Source organism: Rousettus aegyptiacus, unplaced genomic scaffold (assembly GCF_014176215.1).
Source record: "Rousettus aegyptiacus isolate mRouAeg1 unplaced genomic scaffold, mRouAeg1.p scaffold_m13_p_3, whole genome shotgun sequence".
NCBI classification, from domain to species: Eukaryota; Metazoa; Chordata; class Mammalia; order Chiroptera; family Pteropodidae; genus Rousettus; species Rousettus aegyptiacus.
The window spans coordinates 128,028,375-128,046,849 of record NW_023416306.1 but is presented as its reverse complement, the minus strand read 5'-3'; the positions used below and the strand labels follow the sequence as shown (position 1 = coordinate 128,046,849).

Sequence of the window (18,475 nt, the reverse complement as noted above, 5' to 3'; positions counted from 1 at the left end):
TTGGAAGCTACACTTACTCTAACTTTCGCGTTAAAAAGAAAAAAAAAAAGTGAGAGGTTTACCTCTCTTTCAGAGAGTTTTCTTCCTGACAGTTCAGGTCTGGCAACGAGGAGCGAGCTGGGTCAACAGCGCTCTTCGGAGGCTGGCGTGAAGAAGGACTACAGGATCCAGAGATCTTTGGAAACTCCAGCAGCTCCAAGCTTGTTGGCTACTTCGGTTTCCCTGAGGAGTGACGCTGTGAAAACAAATCCTGATTGGTCAGGCTCGAGCTGAATTCTCCATTTATGGACAGATTGCCCAGCCCGAGCTGAGGCTCAGCCAGAGGAGTGCGGAGTAAGTGGCCGAAGAAAGGAGAGTGAGGCAAGGCAGCTAGGCTGACGCGCGGGCAGCATCGGACTCACCTAGGCGGGCGGCGAGCGCCTGGTCCGAGTGGACCCCTGCCCTGCGCAGCATGCGCCCCGCCTGCTAAGTCGTCGCCGTCTCGCCCTCACCTAGCCCAGCGGATCCCGCCTGGATGGAGTACCCCCAGGGTTCCCATTGGCTCCAGTGAGTGCTTGGGTGTCGAGAGCCTGTTTTTGGCGAGGGGAACCAACTTTTGAAGTTCGCTCAGGAGTCTGCGTTCCAGTCCCAGCTCCCCGGTAGCAGGACCCGGCAAAGGCGCGATCGCGGCGCGAGTCACCATGGTGAGTTGGCCGCGCACCGTCCCAGGACGCCCGGCCCTGGGCTGGGGCAGGGAGCCCGGGCGCGGGGCACCCACCTTGGGCGCGCTGCCGAGGCCAGGGGTGGAGAAGGTGGACGCGGGAGTCGGCACGTCGCGAGCTCTTATTTCCTGCTGTTTTCCTTAACCCGGGGTTGTTGGAGAGGGAGTGAAGGGCCAAGGAAAACTTTCTTTCAAGTCGCTTTCGGCGTCGCGAAACTTTTTTGTGGCCGGGCGCGATGGCTGCCAGCTGTCGGAAGCCGGAGTGCGGGGAGATCTGTGTTCAGGAGCGCGGCCCTCGGAGGGGGTCCCTTTCTTTCTGCTGGGAAGGTGGGGCAGTCGCCTGTGCCCCTCCGACCCCCAGCGCGGATCGCCTGCACCCTGGCGCGGGAGCCGGCCGGCTGCGCCCCTCGGTCTCCGCGCGCCCCTCCGACCGCGGGCACCGGCTCGGGCTGCCGCCCTCTCCGCCCGCGCACGGCCGCCGCCCGCCCAGCGCCCGCAGCTGTCCCGCCGGCCATCCGCACTCTGGCTGGCGCGGCGCGGGCGGCACAAAGGCCGGCGGGGGCGCCAGGTAGCGCGAGCACCTGGCGGGGGGCAGGCGGCTCAGAGTGAAAGTGACCTGGTGCCGCCTCGCTGGACTGGACTGTGCCGGGCGCCGGCCCTGGAGGGTCTTCGCGCCCAAGAGGCCAAGTAAACACCCCCCACTCCACCCTTTCCCTACTGCGAGGTGACCGGCCCTTTTCGGTGTACTGCGAACAGTTCGCATCGGAGGAAGTCGGGTTTTTTGTTCCTTTTCCTTTGGCACTTTGGGAATACCTGGAAGTGGCTGGCTTTTTCTCTGACTCGTTCCTGACTTTTCCTCCTTTGCCCCCGCCCCCCGGCCCCCAATAACCTTAGCCGCATCTCTCAGGCTCTGGTGTACTTTACTTTCCGAAGCACGAAAGCAAGGACTCTATTTTGAAGAGACTGGCAGTCCATCAGAAGGAAAAAGAAAAAGTTCTGCAAGTCTTCATAGTTTCCACACTTCTTTTCAAACAGTCCCACTGAGGTGGATGAACTGGTCCTCTTCTAGTTTGTTTGGTTTTTTAATGACTGTGAAAGTAAAGGTAAGTCAAAATGATAACCAGTACAGGACTAATTTAAAAATCTATCCCGCATGGCCAGCCTGAGAAACATGTAGCAAAGGCCCATGCAAAGCTTAAAAGCAGCCCTTGACTCAGTGCCGTTTATTCAGAAGAATGATTAAAAACAAACAAAATATTTAAAAGGGCAGCCTTAACCCCCAATTTTTCTTTTTACGCAGTCCAAAATTATGTCACCTTGCTCTGACCTATGAGGACATTTGATCTGTAAATAAATTTCCTCTTTCGGTTTTTAGGATTTAAGAAGTCAGACTATCCTACATTATTTTTGGAACCCCTACAGAGAACTATTTCCTTATACCAAGTATGTGTCTGGATGAAACTACCTAATTGAGCCACTGCCTAACTGGTCACTTGAACTTAAGCAATGTGATAGTCCTAGTACTTTAGAATTTCTGTAATTATTGTCCATGGTTTAGTGTTACTAAAAAAAAAAAAACAAAACACGCACAATGTGTTTTTGTCAAGAGCTTAGAGAATGTTACTGAAAAATACTTGAGAGTGGTACCTTGAGAAAATTAACTTTTCCTTAGATAACTTATTTTTCATGCTGAGCAGACTAAAAACTAGTTTCGGATACTTTTTTCGGTGACCTTGGAAACTTGGTGCTCAGTTTGGGCCCATGGCCTGGTCATATGGGTACAGAAGCACGCAGGTTCTAAGGAAGAGAGTGGTTTCCAGAGTTGTGTAGCATGTCTCTTGAAAGACAGGGTGTGACTTACCTATTGATGGCTTCCCTGCCAACAGCACAGATGGCCATGTTGAGGGCCGCCAGGAGACTATCAGTGCATCAGATACGGTTGCTGAGGCCACGATTCCCTGACAGAAAAGTTGAAACAGCTGTCTGTCCTGAACTAGATGTGCCATCGGGTGCAATCTACTGGACCTAGAGTAAATTGGCAAAAGTTAAACAAATTATTTCTTTCCTGGCTTGAAAAATGAAGTCTGTTCATTAGATATGTGTAGTTGCCTTAGAACTGAGCATCAACCTCTTAAAGAGACAGAGACCTCAGTTATAATAATTACTGTATATATAAGACCCCTTCAAGTCAAATGAGGCTTCATATTGAGTTGAACATCTGTCTGGGTCTGCCCAGCTGTATCCCTCAGCTGCTTAGACAGGAAGTGAAGGGGTATTGCCTTCAGTGGGCGTGGCTGAGGGTTAGAATGGAGAATGTAATTCATCAGACCTTTGGCAGGGCTGTAAGTAGAGCACCTGTATTGTGAGGTTCGCACCATGCCTCCCCCTTCCACCCCGCCCCCCCGCAACACCCTCATCCCACAGTCTTTTAGGAAGTCTGGCAGCACATTAGGAAGGCTCTGCACCTGTACCCAAGGCCCTACCAGTACTTACTCAGTTGTGACTCATAAGGAAGATTACCATTTTCTGACTTAAGAATAGTGTACAGTTTATAGCTCACTTTATATTTTCCTTTTGAAAAGTCACTTTGGGACAGTTTCTCCATCTTTGAAGAGAACCCAGAAAACTGCCAGGTAATAGAAATTTTTAGGAGACTTGAAGTGGAAAAAAAAGTCTCATTTTCTTTTTTCTGATGTTTTTATAATTTAGTGTGTTGGTTAGGAGGGCATGACAATCTCTTTTGACTTTAGTTAAAGCCAAGGTTTAAAAACTTAAATTTAAAAAATAAATTTAAAGTTTCATTTGTAGAATCTGGCTTTACTGTCCACAAAGGAAGCTCAGGTTTTGTGGCCACGATCAATTTGGACTGCTGATGCACTAGGTCCCATGTCTCCAGCTCTGTTATATACTTTGGACCCAGAAATGATGATTCATAGGCCTTCTCTGACTTAGATATACTGAAATATTTGAGTAAATCTGAATTGACTATCACCTCAGAATATATTCAAGTTTTGTTCCCTTTTCCTTACTTGCATATTACTTGTGAGTAAACTGCAGATGTTACACATAAAAATATACAGAAATAGACTTATGAACTTAGAAATTTGATGGATAGCTGACTACAAGGTAGGTAAATTCCTTTGGGTGAAGGCATGACATGTATTTTAAGTCTGGAATCCATTTCAGAAGTGTTTCCTGGGAAGGTAACCCAGTCCATTCCCACTGATTAGTTTCTCAGATTGCTAAGTAGTTTCCTGGCCAAAACAACACAATACAACAAAACAAAACCAGAAAGGAATGGGATGAAGTGCAGAAAAGTCTTGATAGATGCAGAGGGGTTAGGGAAAGATCTGGAGTCCAGGATGTTATCTAGGGGCCCGTGTAGGTGGGCCAGTCCACTGGGAAATAATTTGGCCTGCCTAGGGCAAGGAGGGAAGCCCAGTGGGGCAGCGGATGGAGAGGGATGGAAAAGGAGAGGAAGCAGACAGTGGCAGAAACTGAAAGCTGCCTCCTCCACCATTTTTGCCCAGGATTTCAGCTCTATCAGTGGTTGCAAATTCAAATGTCTAGATAGGCATTTGAATACAGTATTTGATGGAGCAAGGCTGGCCTCTAGAGAGCAAATGTGGAACGTGTATGCCCCATCTACAGAGGCACCCTTACTTGACCCTTAGGCCGTGGTTAGTTACGTCGGCCATATTACCAAATTGTTTTTCAAGAGAAGCTGAAAATCCAGAATTTTATGCTAGACGTGCCAATTTTTAAAAGTTATCTGGCCAAACACACACATGCGGGTCAGCTGCTAGCAGCCATTCCACTGTGCATCTCGAAGTGGTAGCCCGAGAACCACTGCGCTTCCTTTCTACACTCGCCAGCAGGAATTTCTAAACTTTAGTCACGTACCCAGTAATGGCATTCAGTTTTTATTGGTAAATCCACACCTTCCTGCTGGGTTTCCCTTAAGACAGAAAGTTAGTTCTTGGGCCCATGGAATCTCTATTAAACAGGGAAAATCAGCATCTAACTGCTATTTTTCTGAACTACACCAGTGTAGATAGTACAGTGAGTGGTGAGGCAGTAAATCGAGCTTCTCTTTCTTAATCCTTCGACTCCCTCCTTCATTGAAAATATAGCTTGCCACCCAATATTGTACGAGGAGCCTCTTTTATTACTCCTTTCCCAGTTGAATCTCATGAATTCAAAGTCTGTATCAGGGGTTATTCTTGGGGCTAGATAATTAGCATTTTGGTAAATATGACTTGGAATATGAGTGTTCGCTCCTGTACTTGGTGCTAATGTCATGAGCTCATGTGAGAACATGTAGTACTTTGCATTTCCTGATGAGGAGAGGACTGAGTCTTATTAGTAGGAACTTATGAAAGCTCTTTTCATCGGCTTTAAAAGGCAGACATATTTGAAACCACTATACAAGTACATGGTATTATGAGCTTCATAATGAGATATATAGAAATTATGTACAATCATGGATTTCCAAGTTTGAGTCATCTACTATTTGGTTTTTACAAAGACGCATCAACTTAATTTTTTATTAATATGTGATTAAAATGAGTTTCTCGTTGGTAAGTTTTTCATTTTTTTTTTTAACCTTGCTAGGAGTTAATATTTACAGAGCAAATAAGGGTTAAAGGTTAAATGCCAAAGGTATTAAAAATAAACATCTCAGCCTTATAAGCACATGGCATGGTAAACAAATTGTGTTTTGAATTTCAACTTCAGAATTTATTTTGGCGGAGATGGAAAGTTTTGGGCATCCTCGTGAAGTATTTTTTTGCATACCTTTATGACAGCCGTGCTTGAGAGAAGTAGAACTCTTAATTAAGAGTTGTCCCTAGAATAGTGACATTGGCTTTAGCCAGTTGTGGAACTGACACTGTCCTTCAGCCAGCCCTCCCGTCTGAGTTGCCACCATGGGAACAATGTTGTCGACATTGTTCAAAGCACTTTTGAATGGTCATTTAATAAAGCCTATTTTTTTACTTCCTCTATGACCTAAAATGCTTGTGTCCAGCCTCATCGCCCATCCTACTTACCTAGAATTCGCATCAGGTTCCTCTCAGCTATTTCCAGAACTAATATTCTGCCTCAGAGGAGGAAAAATGGGCCCTACCGAAGATGCGTGATAGCACGTAGAACAGGCCGTGGAGGCCAAAGAGGTAGTGGCTCTTTCCACGAACAAGTATAAGAACAGCTCTGAAGGGGGCCACACTCTCTTGGGTGTTTAAGTTCTCATGTGTTCGTTTAAAAATCATTCATAGGACTTTATAATCATATGGTACATTGTAGAAAGTAAAACTCACACAACATTGCAGAAAGCCGGGAAGAGAGCTTAAGAATTCCGTCCTGAATCTTTTGCTTGACTTCATAGAAGGGTTCGATGACTTCCAAAGTCTCGGAGCTGGGTTTTGGCTGAGCTGGTGCCAGAATCCAGCTTTTCTGATTCCAATCTAATAAGGCTTTTCCTACCAAACCACGTTGGTGGTTTAGAGTCCCATTTCCTTAGAGTCTAGACATGACCAGGTAATTTTCTTTCTGGGACCATTCAAAAAGGCCTGCCTGGAAATGGAAGATTGTTACTTATTTTTGATTCATTACTGCTTAACTTTAAAAGAGTATAAGAAATAAATTTGGAATAATTCACCCATAATCACACTGCCCTGATGGTATTATTTTCATGTCTTTGGGTTTCCGTCCAGTCCATCCAAAACACACATCGTTTTCATGTAGTTGTAATTATGGGGCAGATATACAATTTGTGCTCTGTATTTTCCCACTTATTTTATAAATCTTTTTTCTTTGGTAAGTGTATTTATCACAGTTTGGCAGCAGTATAATAATTTGTACCATAGCCATGTAGCCTGATTATCCAACTGTGTAGCCAATTACCGTAGCCATGTAACCTGATTACCCAAACTGAGTCATAACCGTACAGAGACCTCTCCTTCAGAACTGTGCACTGGGGAGACTTCCTCCTGCTCTCACTAGGACGTGCTGCTCAGCCTCCTGTCACTCCTCAGACGTGGAGCCCCCTCTCTGATGTAGAGTCTGGAGCAGAACGGACAGGCTTGGGATACACTTCACATTCCTAAGTCCTGGCCCAAAGGCGGGTATTTTTGGCATTTCCCCTAATTAGGGTGTTGACACTCAAATGTGACACCCATGGGTGCTCAGGCCTTTGGCAAATATGAGCAGTCCTATTAGTGAATGGTCAGAGATGGAGAGCTTCGAACCCTAAAGTGGAGGAGACACAGCAGTTGCAAAGGTTAGCATGCATACTTAATTTGTAGGCATATTTGCAAAATATGGTGGCAATCACTGGGAAATCCAAGATGAATTAAACATGGCCTCTGCTTATAAGGAGCCCACAATTTGGTAGAGAAATGATAACAAAAGGCTTTTATAGAAGTGATTCCATTTCATTTTTGTGCCAGTGATGGTTTTTGTTGCCATTTTATAGGTGAGGAAACCAAAGTGTAACATAAGAAAGAATTGCTCAGGGCATACAACTTGTAGCGAGCCAGGTCTGGCAACTTTATGCTCTTTCAAAAGCAATTAATTACTTCTAAATTTGAAATTTCTGAGTCCAAGTATCTGTATAACACATCATCATTTCACATAGGCAGGATAATTTAGACCTAAGAACATTGTCTGTTATGAGTAGTAAGGGTCAGGGCTTTAATTTCTTGTTTTGGGACTTTGCATTTCAAAGTTTGGGGACTAGATGATGTCATACAGAGAGCAAGCATGAAAGAAAAAGACATGCTAGAAAGCTCTCTGATCACAATTAGCTTAAAAAAATAGAAAATAGAGAACACAAGATAACCTCAAGGAATTCAACCTTTTAGTTTTTATATACATGACAGAAAACAAACAAAAAAGTTAGGGTGTCATATCATTAGTCTCTTAGTAATTTAACTGATGTGACCAGCATTTGATGCTGACAGCAATTTAGCATAATATTTCTTGCTAACAGTAATTCATAGAACCAAGATTTAACATGGATCACTGTGTTTTGGACAGTATCATTGTCTGATTCTAAGGAATTTTCAACAACAGCAAAAGAGGTTGTTTTTAGTGTCCCCACGTAGATGCGGACCTTTGTTACAGAATTTTGAATGGATTGGCATCTATTAAGCTGTTTTAGAGTGTAAGTAAAGACGGCTTCCTGTAAGACTTGGGAATACACTAATGTAAAAATATATCTGCAAAGTGATAGCAATCACCTTTCTCCCATCAGATTTTCAAACAGAGGTTCCTAATATTTGGGGGTATTCTGAAGCCCTCTGAAAACATGTCAGAAGCTACTGACTTGTTCCTTAACAGTATTTGTAATAGCAAAACAAACAAAATCAGGAACAATCTAAATGTCCATTAGTAGAGAAATGCATCGGTACATGTGACTTATTGATAATAGGGTATCAATATGGATAGATCTCACAAAGGTAGCATTTGATGGAGAAATAAGTTGTAGAAAGATACATATAATATAATACCATTTAAGAAAAAAATTAAAGACATGAAACAAGACTATATATTTTGGGGGAGATTTATATTCACATATATATATTAATGTATATATTTTCAAAATATTAACCGATAGACTAGAAAGATACCAAATTCAAGTGGCTGAGTGCAGAAGGAGGAAGGGAAGAGGACTACAGCCAGTGGACTAACTTTAACGTTATCAGCTACGTTTTATTTGCTTTATATATTAGAAAACCCAAATCAAATACAATAAAATAGTATCGTTAATTCTGGGCTGTGTGTAAATAGATATTTATTTTATTCTCCATAGTTTTAACGTCTTTTTCCAATTAAAAAGAAAAAAAAAACCTCATAAACATACAATTCTTCATGTTATTTTAGGAGGTTCATAAACCTCCAGAGCTGATACAGTATCCTTCCAAAGTTGTAGCAGGCATTGTCTTGAGATGAATATTAGGGAGTTTGTTCAGTTTTGGATCTATGTTACATTATGTTCAGTTTTGGATCTATGTTACATTATTTTAACGAGGACAATCAAACCAATAGAAAGTCCTATTCAGTGTTTCATTAAGTGTCATTGGAGATTATGTCCCAGGAAGTTTAGTACCTCTTAGCAACTCTTGGTCACCTTTACTTACCCTATTGTGTCTGTTAGCTTTTGGTATAACAAACCATCCCATACTTGGCGGCTTAAATAATAAACACTTATTATTTCTAATAATTTTATGCGTTGGGCTGGACTGGCTCAACAGATCCCTGTGGTCAGCTGGTGGCTTGGCTGGGTATGGAAAATACAGGATGACATCAGTTACATGTCTGATAGTTGGCACAATTTCAGTTGGGGCAATAGAGATGACTTGGCCCTGTATCTCTTGTCACAACAGGCTAGTTCTGGCTTGTTTACATAGTAGTGGTCACAGAGTTCCCAAGCACAGCAAAAGACCAAGCAAGCCCGGGTGCATAAGCATGTTTTAAATCTCTGCTTATGTCATGCGTGCTGTTTTCCCATTAGCCAAAGCAAGTCACGTGGCCAAGGGCAGAGTCAGGGTGGGGCAGGACTACCTGGGGCTCACGTACTGCTCCGCCCCCTCAGTCTTTCAGTTTGCCTTCATTAGGCGAATACAGGAAGGCAGGGGTCGATTCAAAGGTAGTGCCAATTTTCCCAGGCTGACCCTCCGAACCCCTGTGTATGACAAGTCTCCATGGCTCCTGATATGTCCACTGCTGTTTTCTCAAAGCGTGAGGAATTGGAACTGCAATTTTTTTTTTTTTTTTTTTGCATTACGGAGACTCAGTATGATTTTTAAATGCTTTTTTTTTTTTTTTAATGGGGGAGGGTAGGAATAAAAGCAGAAGCTAACAACAAGAAAAATCATTTCTATCTGTTAATAGGAGCTTTGTGAAAATAACAAACATTTCACAGTTAAGTCCAAACTGAGAGCGGTGAATCAAGCCAAACCAGACTGGGCTAGATGGCCTGTTGGACATACGGGCGGAATAATACTGTTTGGAACAGGTGGAGACAATACTGCTCATTGCCTAATTCTGCCTTTTCGGCCAACACTGAGCTGTCCATGTGGAGAAAGACATTCCTCTCACACACAACAATACTTTTTTGTCTTGGTTGAAAGTCATGTCTTTTGGATTGTAGGATAGTTCCCAGAATAGCACTGAGTCAATTCCATATTCTGTGAGCCGCATGCTGTGCTTATCTGTGAGCTCCTCAGTAAGATGTAAATTGAGTAGGACTAACTTAGCTTTGGGCATAGGTCTCAAATATTCCATGAATTTATGGATCTTTCACTTTGACTTTCTTTCTCCTTCCTGCTTTTTCAAATGAAAAAATCAAAACTACACAAATGGGGGAGAAAACTTACTTCTGAACTTTAACAGTTGAAAACTCATGGCTAATCTTGTCTTTTCCATTTTGTTATGTGGTGTGCACATTGATTGATTTGTGCTCGTTGAACCATCCTTGCATCCGTGGAATAAATCCCACTTGATCATGGTGTATAATCTTTTTAATGTATTATTAACTTTGGTTTGCTAGTATTTTCCTGAGGATTTTTGCATCTTTGTTCATCAGGGATATTGGCCTATAATTTTTTTTATAGTGTCTTTGTCTGGTTTTGGTAATGCTGGCCTTGTAAAATGAGTTTGGAAATGTTCCCTTCTCTGCTATGTTTGGAAGAATTTGAGAAGGATTGGCATTCTTTAAATGTTTGGTAGAATCTACCAGTGAAGTCATCTTGTCCTAGATTTTTCTTTGTTGGGTGTTTTTTGATTATTGATTCAGTCTCCTTATTAGTAATTGGTCTGTTCAGATTTTCTATTTTTTCATGATTCAGTCTTGGTTGGTTGTATGTTTCTAGAAATTTATTCATTTCTTCTAGGTTGTCTAATTTATTGGCATATAATCATTCTAATCTTGTTTTCTCTATTCTCACCTTCCCTTGGTTTATCTTGAAGCAAATCCTGAATATCATGTCATTTTATCCCATACTACATTGGCTTTTAAATAAAGCAAAACTCAGCTCTTGGCACTAACTACTCTTTGGGCTAGAAGAAGGGCTGTGTCTCAGGAAAACAAAGCAAGTAGCTTCCCTTTGACTTTTTAGCAGTAAGGGCTTTGTTTTACAGAATACGGTACACATCTTCAGTCACTGGGTGGACCACTTAAAGCTTGGCGCAATCTCATTCACGGGAGTGCCTGGCATTCATTGTTTTCATGTGCTGGACAGGAGTGGCTTCCTACCCTACAGTCTCAGCTCTACTCAGGCACTGGCTGTAGTGATGATGATTGGTAGAAGCAATTCATGGTCATTAATCTCTTCATTCCTTCTCTTGCGTACCTGTGTCATAGTAATGGCTATACAAATAATACTTGTTTGTTTCAGTGATCAGATAGATACCTTGAACATAGAATGTCAAGATGAGAAATACCCCGAGACTAGTTGGGGATTTCTATGAAATTGTGTGCTGAACTTTACATCTGTATTTATGTGTGCATTTTTTCCCTGGGAAGAAGATTTCATAAATCCCCAAAGTAGTCCATGGTTTCCCCAAATGACTCTCAAAGGTCCAGAGAATTTAAGTAGCCTGACCAAGATGACCTGGAAAGTTAATAGAAGAGGTGGCCTTAGAATACAAGTCTCTTGACCCACAATCCAGGGATCTTGGAAAAAAGCTGCTTTTACTGGAAATGTTTGAAAATCAAACAATCAAACATTAGCGAGAGGGAAGTTAAAAGTAGTAAGTTAAAAAATTTTTTTGTAAGATTCCCAGAGACACAAAACCAATATAAGTCACCACGAGGTAATGATATGTATTATTTGTTGACAACTAACATTTTTTTTCAGAATAATAATAAACCATAAAAGTAATTACAGCATTGATATTGTATTTTTTATGTTTTTGTATTCTCTTGTGATCACAAAGAGAAAGACCTCCAATACAGACTCCAAATATAAATCAAGGGCATAAGGTTTTGACTTGATGTAAATAACTGAAAGCTCATTTCCCTGGGGAGGATTCATTATTATTAATTATAAAATTAGTATCTACTCATCGAGGACATATAAGAGGATTCTTGGACTTTGGAGCAGATTTGTGTGCTCTGTTTCTATGACCTAGGACTAGGGCTTGAGATATAGGAAAAAATTGGAACTGGGATAGCCTCTTGCTTCTAGCTTTTTTCTCTCCCCTGCCCCAACCCCCAACCATATCTTCCATCTCTCTAGTGTCCTGTTTTTTTTTTTTTTTTTTTTTTTTTTTTTTAAGGAGGCTCATGCCCTTCTGGAAGCAGGAGGGGGGGCGGGTGAGTAGGAGGGTGGGAGAAGGCAGGAAACATAGTTTGCTTCTGTTCAGAACTGAGAACATATAACTAAGCCTGCCAAAAGAAGGGGAGCCCTCTTTCCCTTCCTCCGTGGAGCCCTGCTTAGCACCTCTTCAGTGAGAGTGGTGTGCCAGTGTGTTACGCATTAACTGCTCTGCAAGTGAGGCACTGACCTCTTATGGGCTATGAATAAGCCTTCAGTTTTTGCAGTTGTATTTAAGTGTCAGTTGGCAAAAGTGTGTTTATATATTCTACATATAAGATGTCGTGAATTGCAAGATTCCACCACCCCGAGTCCCATAGATTCTACTTTTGCGGTGTGGCCTCACCCTACCTTACCTTTTTGTTTTGTCTCTCACCCAGATCATCTGGCCAAGTTCAACGACTTGCTGTGTCCCTTACAAGCCTGGGTATTCTTGTCTTTGGTTGATGATGTCTGGCTGCAATCAATTCCCTCCCCTTCTTCATCCCAATGGTCTATCTCCTTTTAGGCAAGCCCCAATAACACCTTCTTAAGTCACATAATTGGTAGTTATCTTCAAAATCTCTTGGCACTTTCTCTGTGAAGATCTTATGATTGTTTATACCCATTTTATCTTCTGTTATTATCAGTTACTTTTCAGGTAGAGTCCTTTCTTATTCCTTTTATATCCCACCCTCTGCCCTGTATTGTGGCTTGCCATACTAGGTATGCAGAACTATTTTTAAATGCTTGCATTTCCTTCTGCTGTATGTGAGTATACCTTCTTTAAAACTGTGTCCAGGTCTTTATCTTGAGGGTCAAAAGTGGAGTACAGAGCTGCTGACACATCGAAGCACTCTGAAAATTCACTTCAAAACCTACTGCTGCTCTTGGTTACTCCGCTAATGGAATGAAACAGGGGAGGAGCGAAATCAGTGAGCGAGTGCCCTGTGATTCAAATGTCACCCGAGCCTTTGAATTTATTGGGGATGATGAAGTCGTCTGATATAGGTTTCACTCCTCGCTTGATTCAGCTTGCCCTTTGGAGAGATGGAATCGTGAGGACAGAGAGGATAAGGGTAAAGATACTTAAAAGGGCAGCTGAAAGCCAAGCCACTCTTCACAGAAGGCAAGATAATCAGTCATCATGACTGTCCTCACTCATCAACCAGCTAGCTATGCTGTTGAAACCAGGGCAAACACCCTTTTCCTCACAACTCTGTCGGAATATGTGAAGTATAAGAGAGTTCTTTCAGAATACGCAATCCACTGTATATGTAGCCAGTGATTTTCACAAATGTGGATGTTTAAGAAACAGGCAGAGATAATAGATGGAAGAAAGAATTGCAAGGATTAAAGTGGGATTTTGAAGTAGACAAGCTGCTTTTTATTGCATGTGGTTTTGGAGAACTGGTTGAATTCAGATGTTTGAAATTCACAGGAAATCCAAATACTGGTAAATTCTAACTGTCTTCAGGAAATATTTGTATTGGAGCTCATCAAATAATAAAATGGGCAGAGTTGCACTTTTGGAGTTTTTTGGGGAAAGTTTTCCAAGCTCAGCTCCATGTGGATGAAGTGAGGTATTCTGAGCTCTCCCAGGTGTGAAAGAAATGGCCTCCAAGGTGAGGCAGGAGGGAAGGGGAGACATTTAGGTAACTCGTGGGGGTCTGGAAAGATGTATGATTTCTTGTTAGAATAGTTTCAGTGAATAATTTTGAGTGGCTTTCAGACCAGAAATGGAGGGGTTGGGACAGGCAAGGCAAGTTTGGGTCCTCCTGCCAATGGGAGGTTTTGAGTGATATTAATTGAATATTTGTTTATTATTCTGTCCTAGTAGGCTGTAGACTCCTCAAGAGCACACTGTGCCACTCTCCTTTTTGTATTTCTATCACCTAGTGCAGCGTCTGGCATGTGGGAAAATCAGTGACTTTGCTGAATTAAACTGTTATGGATGGAGGGCCCAAACCCTCCAATGCAACCGGGTGATCGAGGAGAGCCGGTGGATTAAAGTAGACAGTTAGCTAATTGTAAACTGGAAATGTTTTTCAAAGATAAAAATAGCCCCCCTCAGATAAAACCAGGAGGGCTTCCTTTTGAGTTTTCTTTTAATAGAACGGAGTGTTAGCAAGTTCAGCTCAGCTCCTGCGGAAGGCAGAGACTGCAAAGGGAAGCTGGGCTTCTACTGCTGACTCTCACTCCCTTTATTCCAACCCTCCTTCAGTGGAGACCAGAAGAGGCTAAGTGATTACCCAAGGCCACACAGCAAGTCCCAACTTGTCCCCTTGAAGAGAGGTACAGCTCTTTCCAGGCAGAAATGAAAACAAAATTCCTCGGTCTCCTTTCCAGTGAAAAATTCCCAACTCCATAAGGAATCCTTTCAAAGTAGATATAACCTGTGACCTCACTTTAGGGCTTTTCTTTGCTGTTGGGGGCAGAGGAGATTAGGATAAGAAGAAAATAAAAAGATAGAAAGATAGATAAGAAAGTTTTCCTTGTTCGGCTATGTGGACCTTCAGAATGCAGAATTTTCTGTCAAAAGTTTATATCCATTCTGGTTTAAAGAGGAGAATATACTGCCTGTGTTTTTCCTTAAGTAGCCTAATCTCTCACCTGCGCAAGTTGGATCTGGTTTTACTCTCCTCCAAAGGCCAGAGGCCTCCAAAGAGACATGCTAATGGCTTAATTGTTTTGTTTATTCTGCCCTTCACAATTTCATTACCTTCATTTGCATGGAGAGTAGAACTTCTTTCCAGCGTCTTGGCATTTCCTTTCATTTTCAATGGCTCTTAGTGTTTTTTGTTTTTGTTTTTTTGTTTTTTGTTTTTTTTTTTTGAAAGATTAGTTAGGTTCCTAACTAATCCTAACTAGTGTTAGGTTCGGCATTCTCTGTCTAGGACTTTTTCTGGGTATGGGGTGGAGAAAGTGAGAGAAAGGAAGAGGATTTAAAAAAAAGATTGTATACACTCTATGCAACAAATGTAGATTATTTTGCAGCCTGATATTTATGTAGTTATGTTCATTTGGCTCACATACTTTAGTTTTTGCTGTTAAAAGATTAATTCATGCAAGGGAATATTGATGTTTAGCCTGACAAAAAGTATGCATTGACAAAACTGTGGTTTGCTTTTCAAAATGTAGAAAAATAGAGAAGGTTTGTTTCTTCTATGGCAAAGAATTCCAACTCTAAGACTGTTCTGGTTCACTGTGAATCCACTTTCATAGGTTCGGTGCAAATGACACGTTTTAGATCAAATAGCTCCATAATGCACTGGGATAGTAATTCTCAATGTGGGGGGTGGGGTGGTATCTGACTTTTGGGAAAAGGAAACGTGAAGGTTGAAGAAGCTTAAATGCATTGATGTTGGTTAGACAGAGGTATACTGCCCTCCTTAGAAAAGAAATTCTTCTCTTTCCCTGCTAACGGGGGTTTGGGGATTTTGGAGCTGGGAAATCATGTAATAGAATCTTAATGTTATAAATCACCTAGACAAATACAGGATGATGCTATTTTTGGCCATGTTTGTAACTATGCGGGGTTACATGAAGGTAAAGAATTTTCAGTGGCTTCTTTACTTTCTGAGGGTGTTCTGTGTTTTGCACTCTAAGTAATTCCCTCCGGAGACCTTAGCCTGTGTGGGGGCGGGGGTGGGGCGGGGGAGGGAGGAATGCTTTTGTGAATTTAACAGTCGTCCACACCGTTGAGGAGAAGAGCTTCTGCTATTGGAAGTAACCAATTACCAAAGACCCACTCTGCATCATCCGCCATTTGTACCTACTTTGTGGTAGGTATCATTTTTCTTGGCTTACAGACGAGGAAACAATCCATGAGTTAGGTAACCTGCTCAAAAGCACCCATCAGAAAAGTGGCAGAAGAGGGATTTAAATTCATGGTTATCTGACTCTAAGGTCTACTTTGGAGAGGAGCTGTCTGGTCATAGGCACATACATATTTCAGTTGTGGGTCCATAGGCTAGCAGCATGGCCATCACCTGGGATGTTATTACAGCTGTAGAACTACAGGACTCACTCCAGACTTACTGATTCTTAATCTGCATTGTAACAGGATCCAGGTGATTGCAAAGCACTAGGGTACAAGGTAACAGGACTCTAAACATATCCCCAGAGGAAGTCTGATAGTTGTCCTCCCGGATGTCGTCTTCCAAGGACAGGGATGCAGCTAAGCATCCTGAGCTTTCAGAGATGCAACCAATCATCTCTGTGCTGCCCAAACAAAAATGATAGGGCAATGCTCAGGAATGGAACTGAGGGAAAGTTTTCTCCCAGGCAATTCTGGAGTCAGCTATCTTTAAATAGACGCCCAGGATAGGTGGTTGTCTACAGCATGTTCTTGACCCAGTGTGTCTCCTCCATGGTTGCTTTTGACACCAAGATTTCTACCATTATGGTTCCCTGCATTGTTCTTGATAAAATGCGGCTTGCAGTTAACCAGTTAATAATACCTCACTGTGAATTAGAATCTTCTTAAAGTAGCCAAGAGCAGATTTTGTCAGCCTTGAGAAGGAAGAAAGAGATCCAGAGGAGAATATCAATAGCATGAAAATAGAGAAGGCATTGAAAAGAGCTCAGCCTCCAGAACATTCTAGTCCTGGGGCTGGAGAAGGTATGTTTTACCTTCTACTCCTAACTGGTTTTCCTTTTAGAAGTCCCTCAGATACCTAGGCTGGAGACATCAGGGTCCTTGGCTGTCATTCTCCTCCCTTTTAGGCTCCTGTTGGCTCCCAAGCCCTGTGAGCTTGTCTTTACAGTGCTCTCCCTTCCTTTTCACAGTTGTCACTGGAGTTTGGATGTGCATTGTTTTCCACTGGGATCATCACAGGGGTTTCTTAAGTGATCTTCACTCTCTTCCCCTGTAACTTACAGAAGCAGCATTGCCAGAATCACCTTCCTGGTAATACAAGCTTTGTACCTGCCACTCTTACTCAAAAACTCAGCTCCTACTAAGAACAGACTAAAACCCCAGATGCTGTACTTTCTCAGCTAAAGCTATTCCAGGCTGCTTGTGTTCGATCCTTATTTCCCAGTAGTCCTGGAATATGTAAACTCCATGAGGGCAATCTGAATGCCTCGTTCTCACTATTAGCTCCTGGCATAGTGCCTGCATGCAATAAATTCCCAACAGATATGGACTGACTGAATGAGTGAGCTGATTTCTCATGCTGATGTTTTTCAGTCTGGCGAGAATATACTCCTTGGTCAGTCCATTTTCCATGACTGGACTTCCCTTCCTTTTTCTTCCATTTAACAGAATCCTTTGAGGCCCAAATAAAGGCTCATTTCCTGGAAATCTTTGTTTGAGCTCACTGAGATCATTCCTTCTTTAAATCCATAGTCCTTATCACAGAGTTATTTATTTGGTACTCAGTTATAAGCCCCCTGAGGTCAGAAATGATTTACATTTCCTTATACTCTGCAGCATTTACCATCTTTCCCGTGGGCCACATTCCAGTATGCCCTCCTCTTTCCCTGTCATTCAGCAAGCAGTTCTCCCATAATGCTTGTGTTGGGTATTATAGTTGCTTGTGGATCAGGCATCTCTTCCTCCCAGGAATGCATATGATCCCTGGGGGCAGGTATTGCATCCTCTGGCTGCTCTCTGTGTTATCTAGTTTGTTGAATGATGGACGATGCTATTTACTTTGTCCTTTTAAAATTCACCTCCCTTGTTTTCCTTCTGCTCAGTCCTGGGAACTCCCCTTTCTGGGTTTCTACAAGTACCATCACAGTGAATAGAAGTTATTGCCACTGTGACTCAGTGTATCCTCTAGCTAGGGTGTGGTGAGTCAGGAGCCACCTCAGACTGCAGTAGTGGATCTGTTCCTCCCTGAGGGGGAGGCAGGAGTCTGCCTGGGGATCAGAAAAGAGGTATTTTTCCCCCCTCTCATTGTTTCCTAGAACTAAATATATCAAATTATTTAACTCTCTGTACTTCAATTTCATTCTTTAAAAAAAGGAAGTGAGAATGGTTTATATTCTCTTTTCTAGAGTGCTGCATTGAGTATTAACATTATAAAATGTTTTGAATCTAATCGTTGAGACAGGTAAAGTACCACAACCATATCAGTGCTGAAGCTCTGTACTAGACACCTTCTGGCTCTCTTCCCTCCCCACAAAGCTGGAGGCAACTATCCCCCACATGAATACTACGTTAGTAGTTTTCTAACAGACTTGGTCAAGCCCTGGCTCACTAAACTTTAGGGAAACCATACCATTTACCTTCAATCTTTTAACAGATTGTCTTTAAGTTAGTTACATTGTGCCTGTTAAGGAGACACATCAAAATTGGAATCGATTGAGTAAGGTTAGAAATGTTTCAAGAAAACAGTTTGCTTGACCTGCCCAGCTCTAAACTTTCACATCTACTAATTTGGGGAGGGAAAAATGGCAAAGAGAAATCCTGGAATGTAATAAGTTAGTAATGTAGTCACTGAATTTGTGCAGGGTGGTTTGCCTG

General features: G+C 42.3%; 1 protein-coding gene across 1 annotated transcript in view; it reads left to right on the top strand.

The window, feature by feature from the left end:
- The first annotated feature begins 309 nt into the window (after positions 1 to 309).
- MYO1E (myosin IE) overlaps positions 310 to 18,475 on the top strand; it is a 171,929-nt gene continuing 153,763 nt past the window's right edge. Inside the window, exon 1 of the mRNA XM_036217669.1 lies at positions 310 to 683. Within this exon, the coding sequence (XP_036073562.1) occupies positions 681 to 683 (3 nt within the window). The 5' untranslated portion in view covers positions 310 to 680. The remainder of the gene's footprint in view (positions 684 to 18,475) is intronic.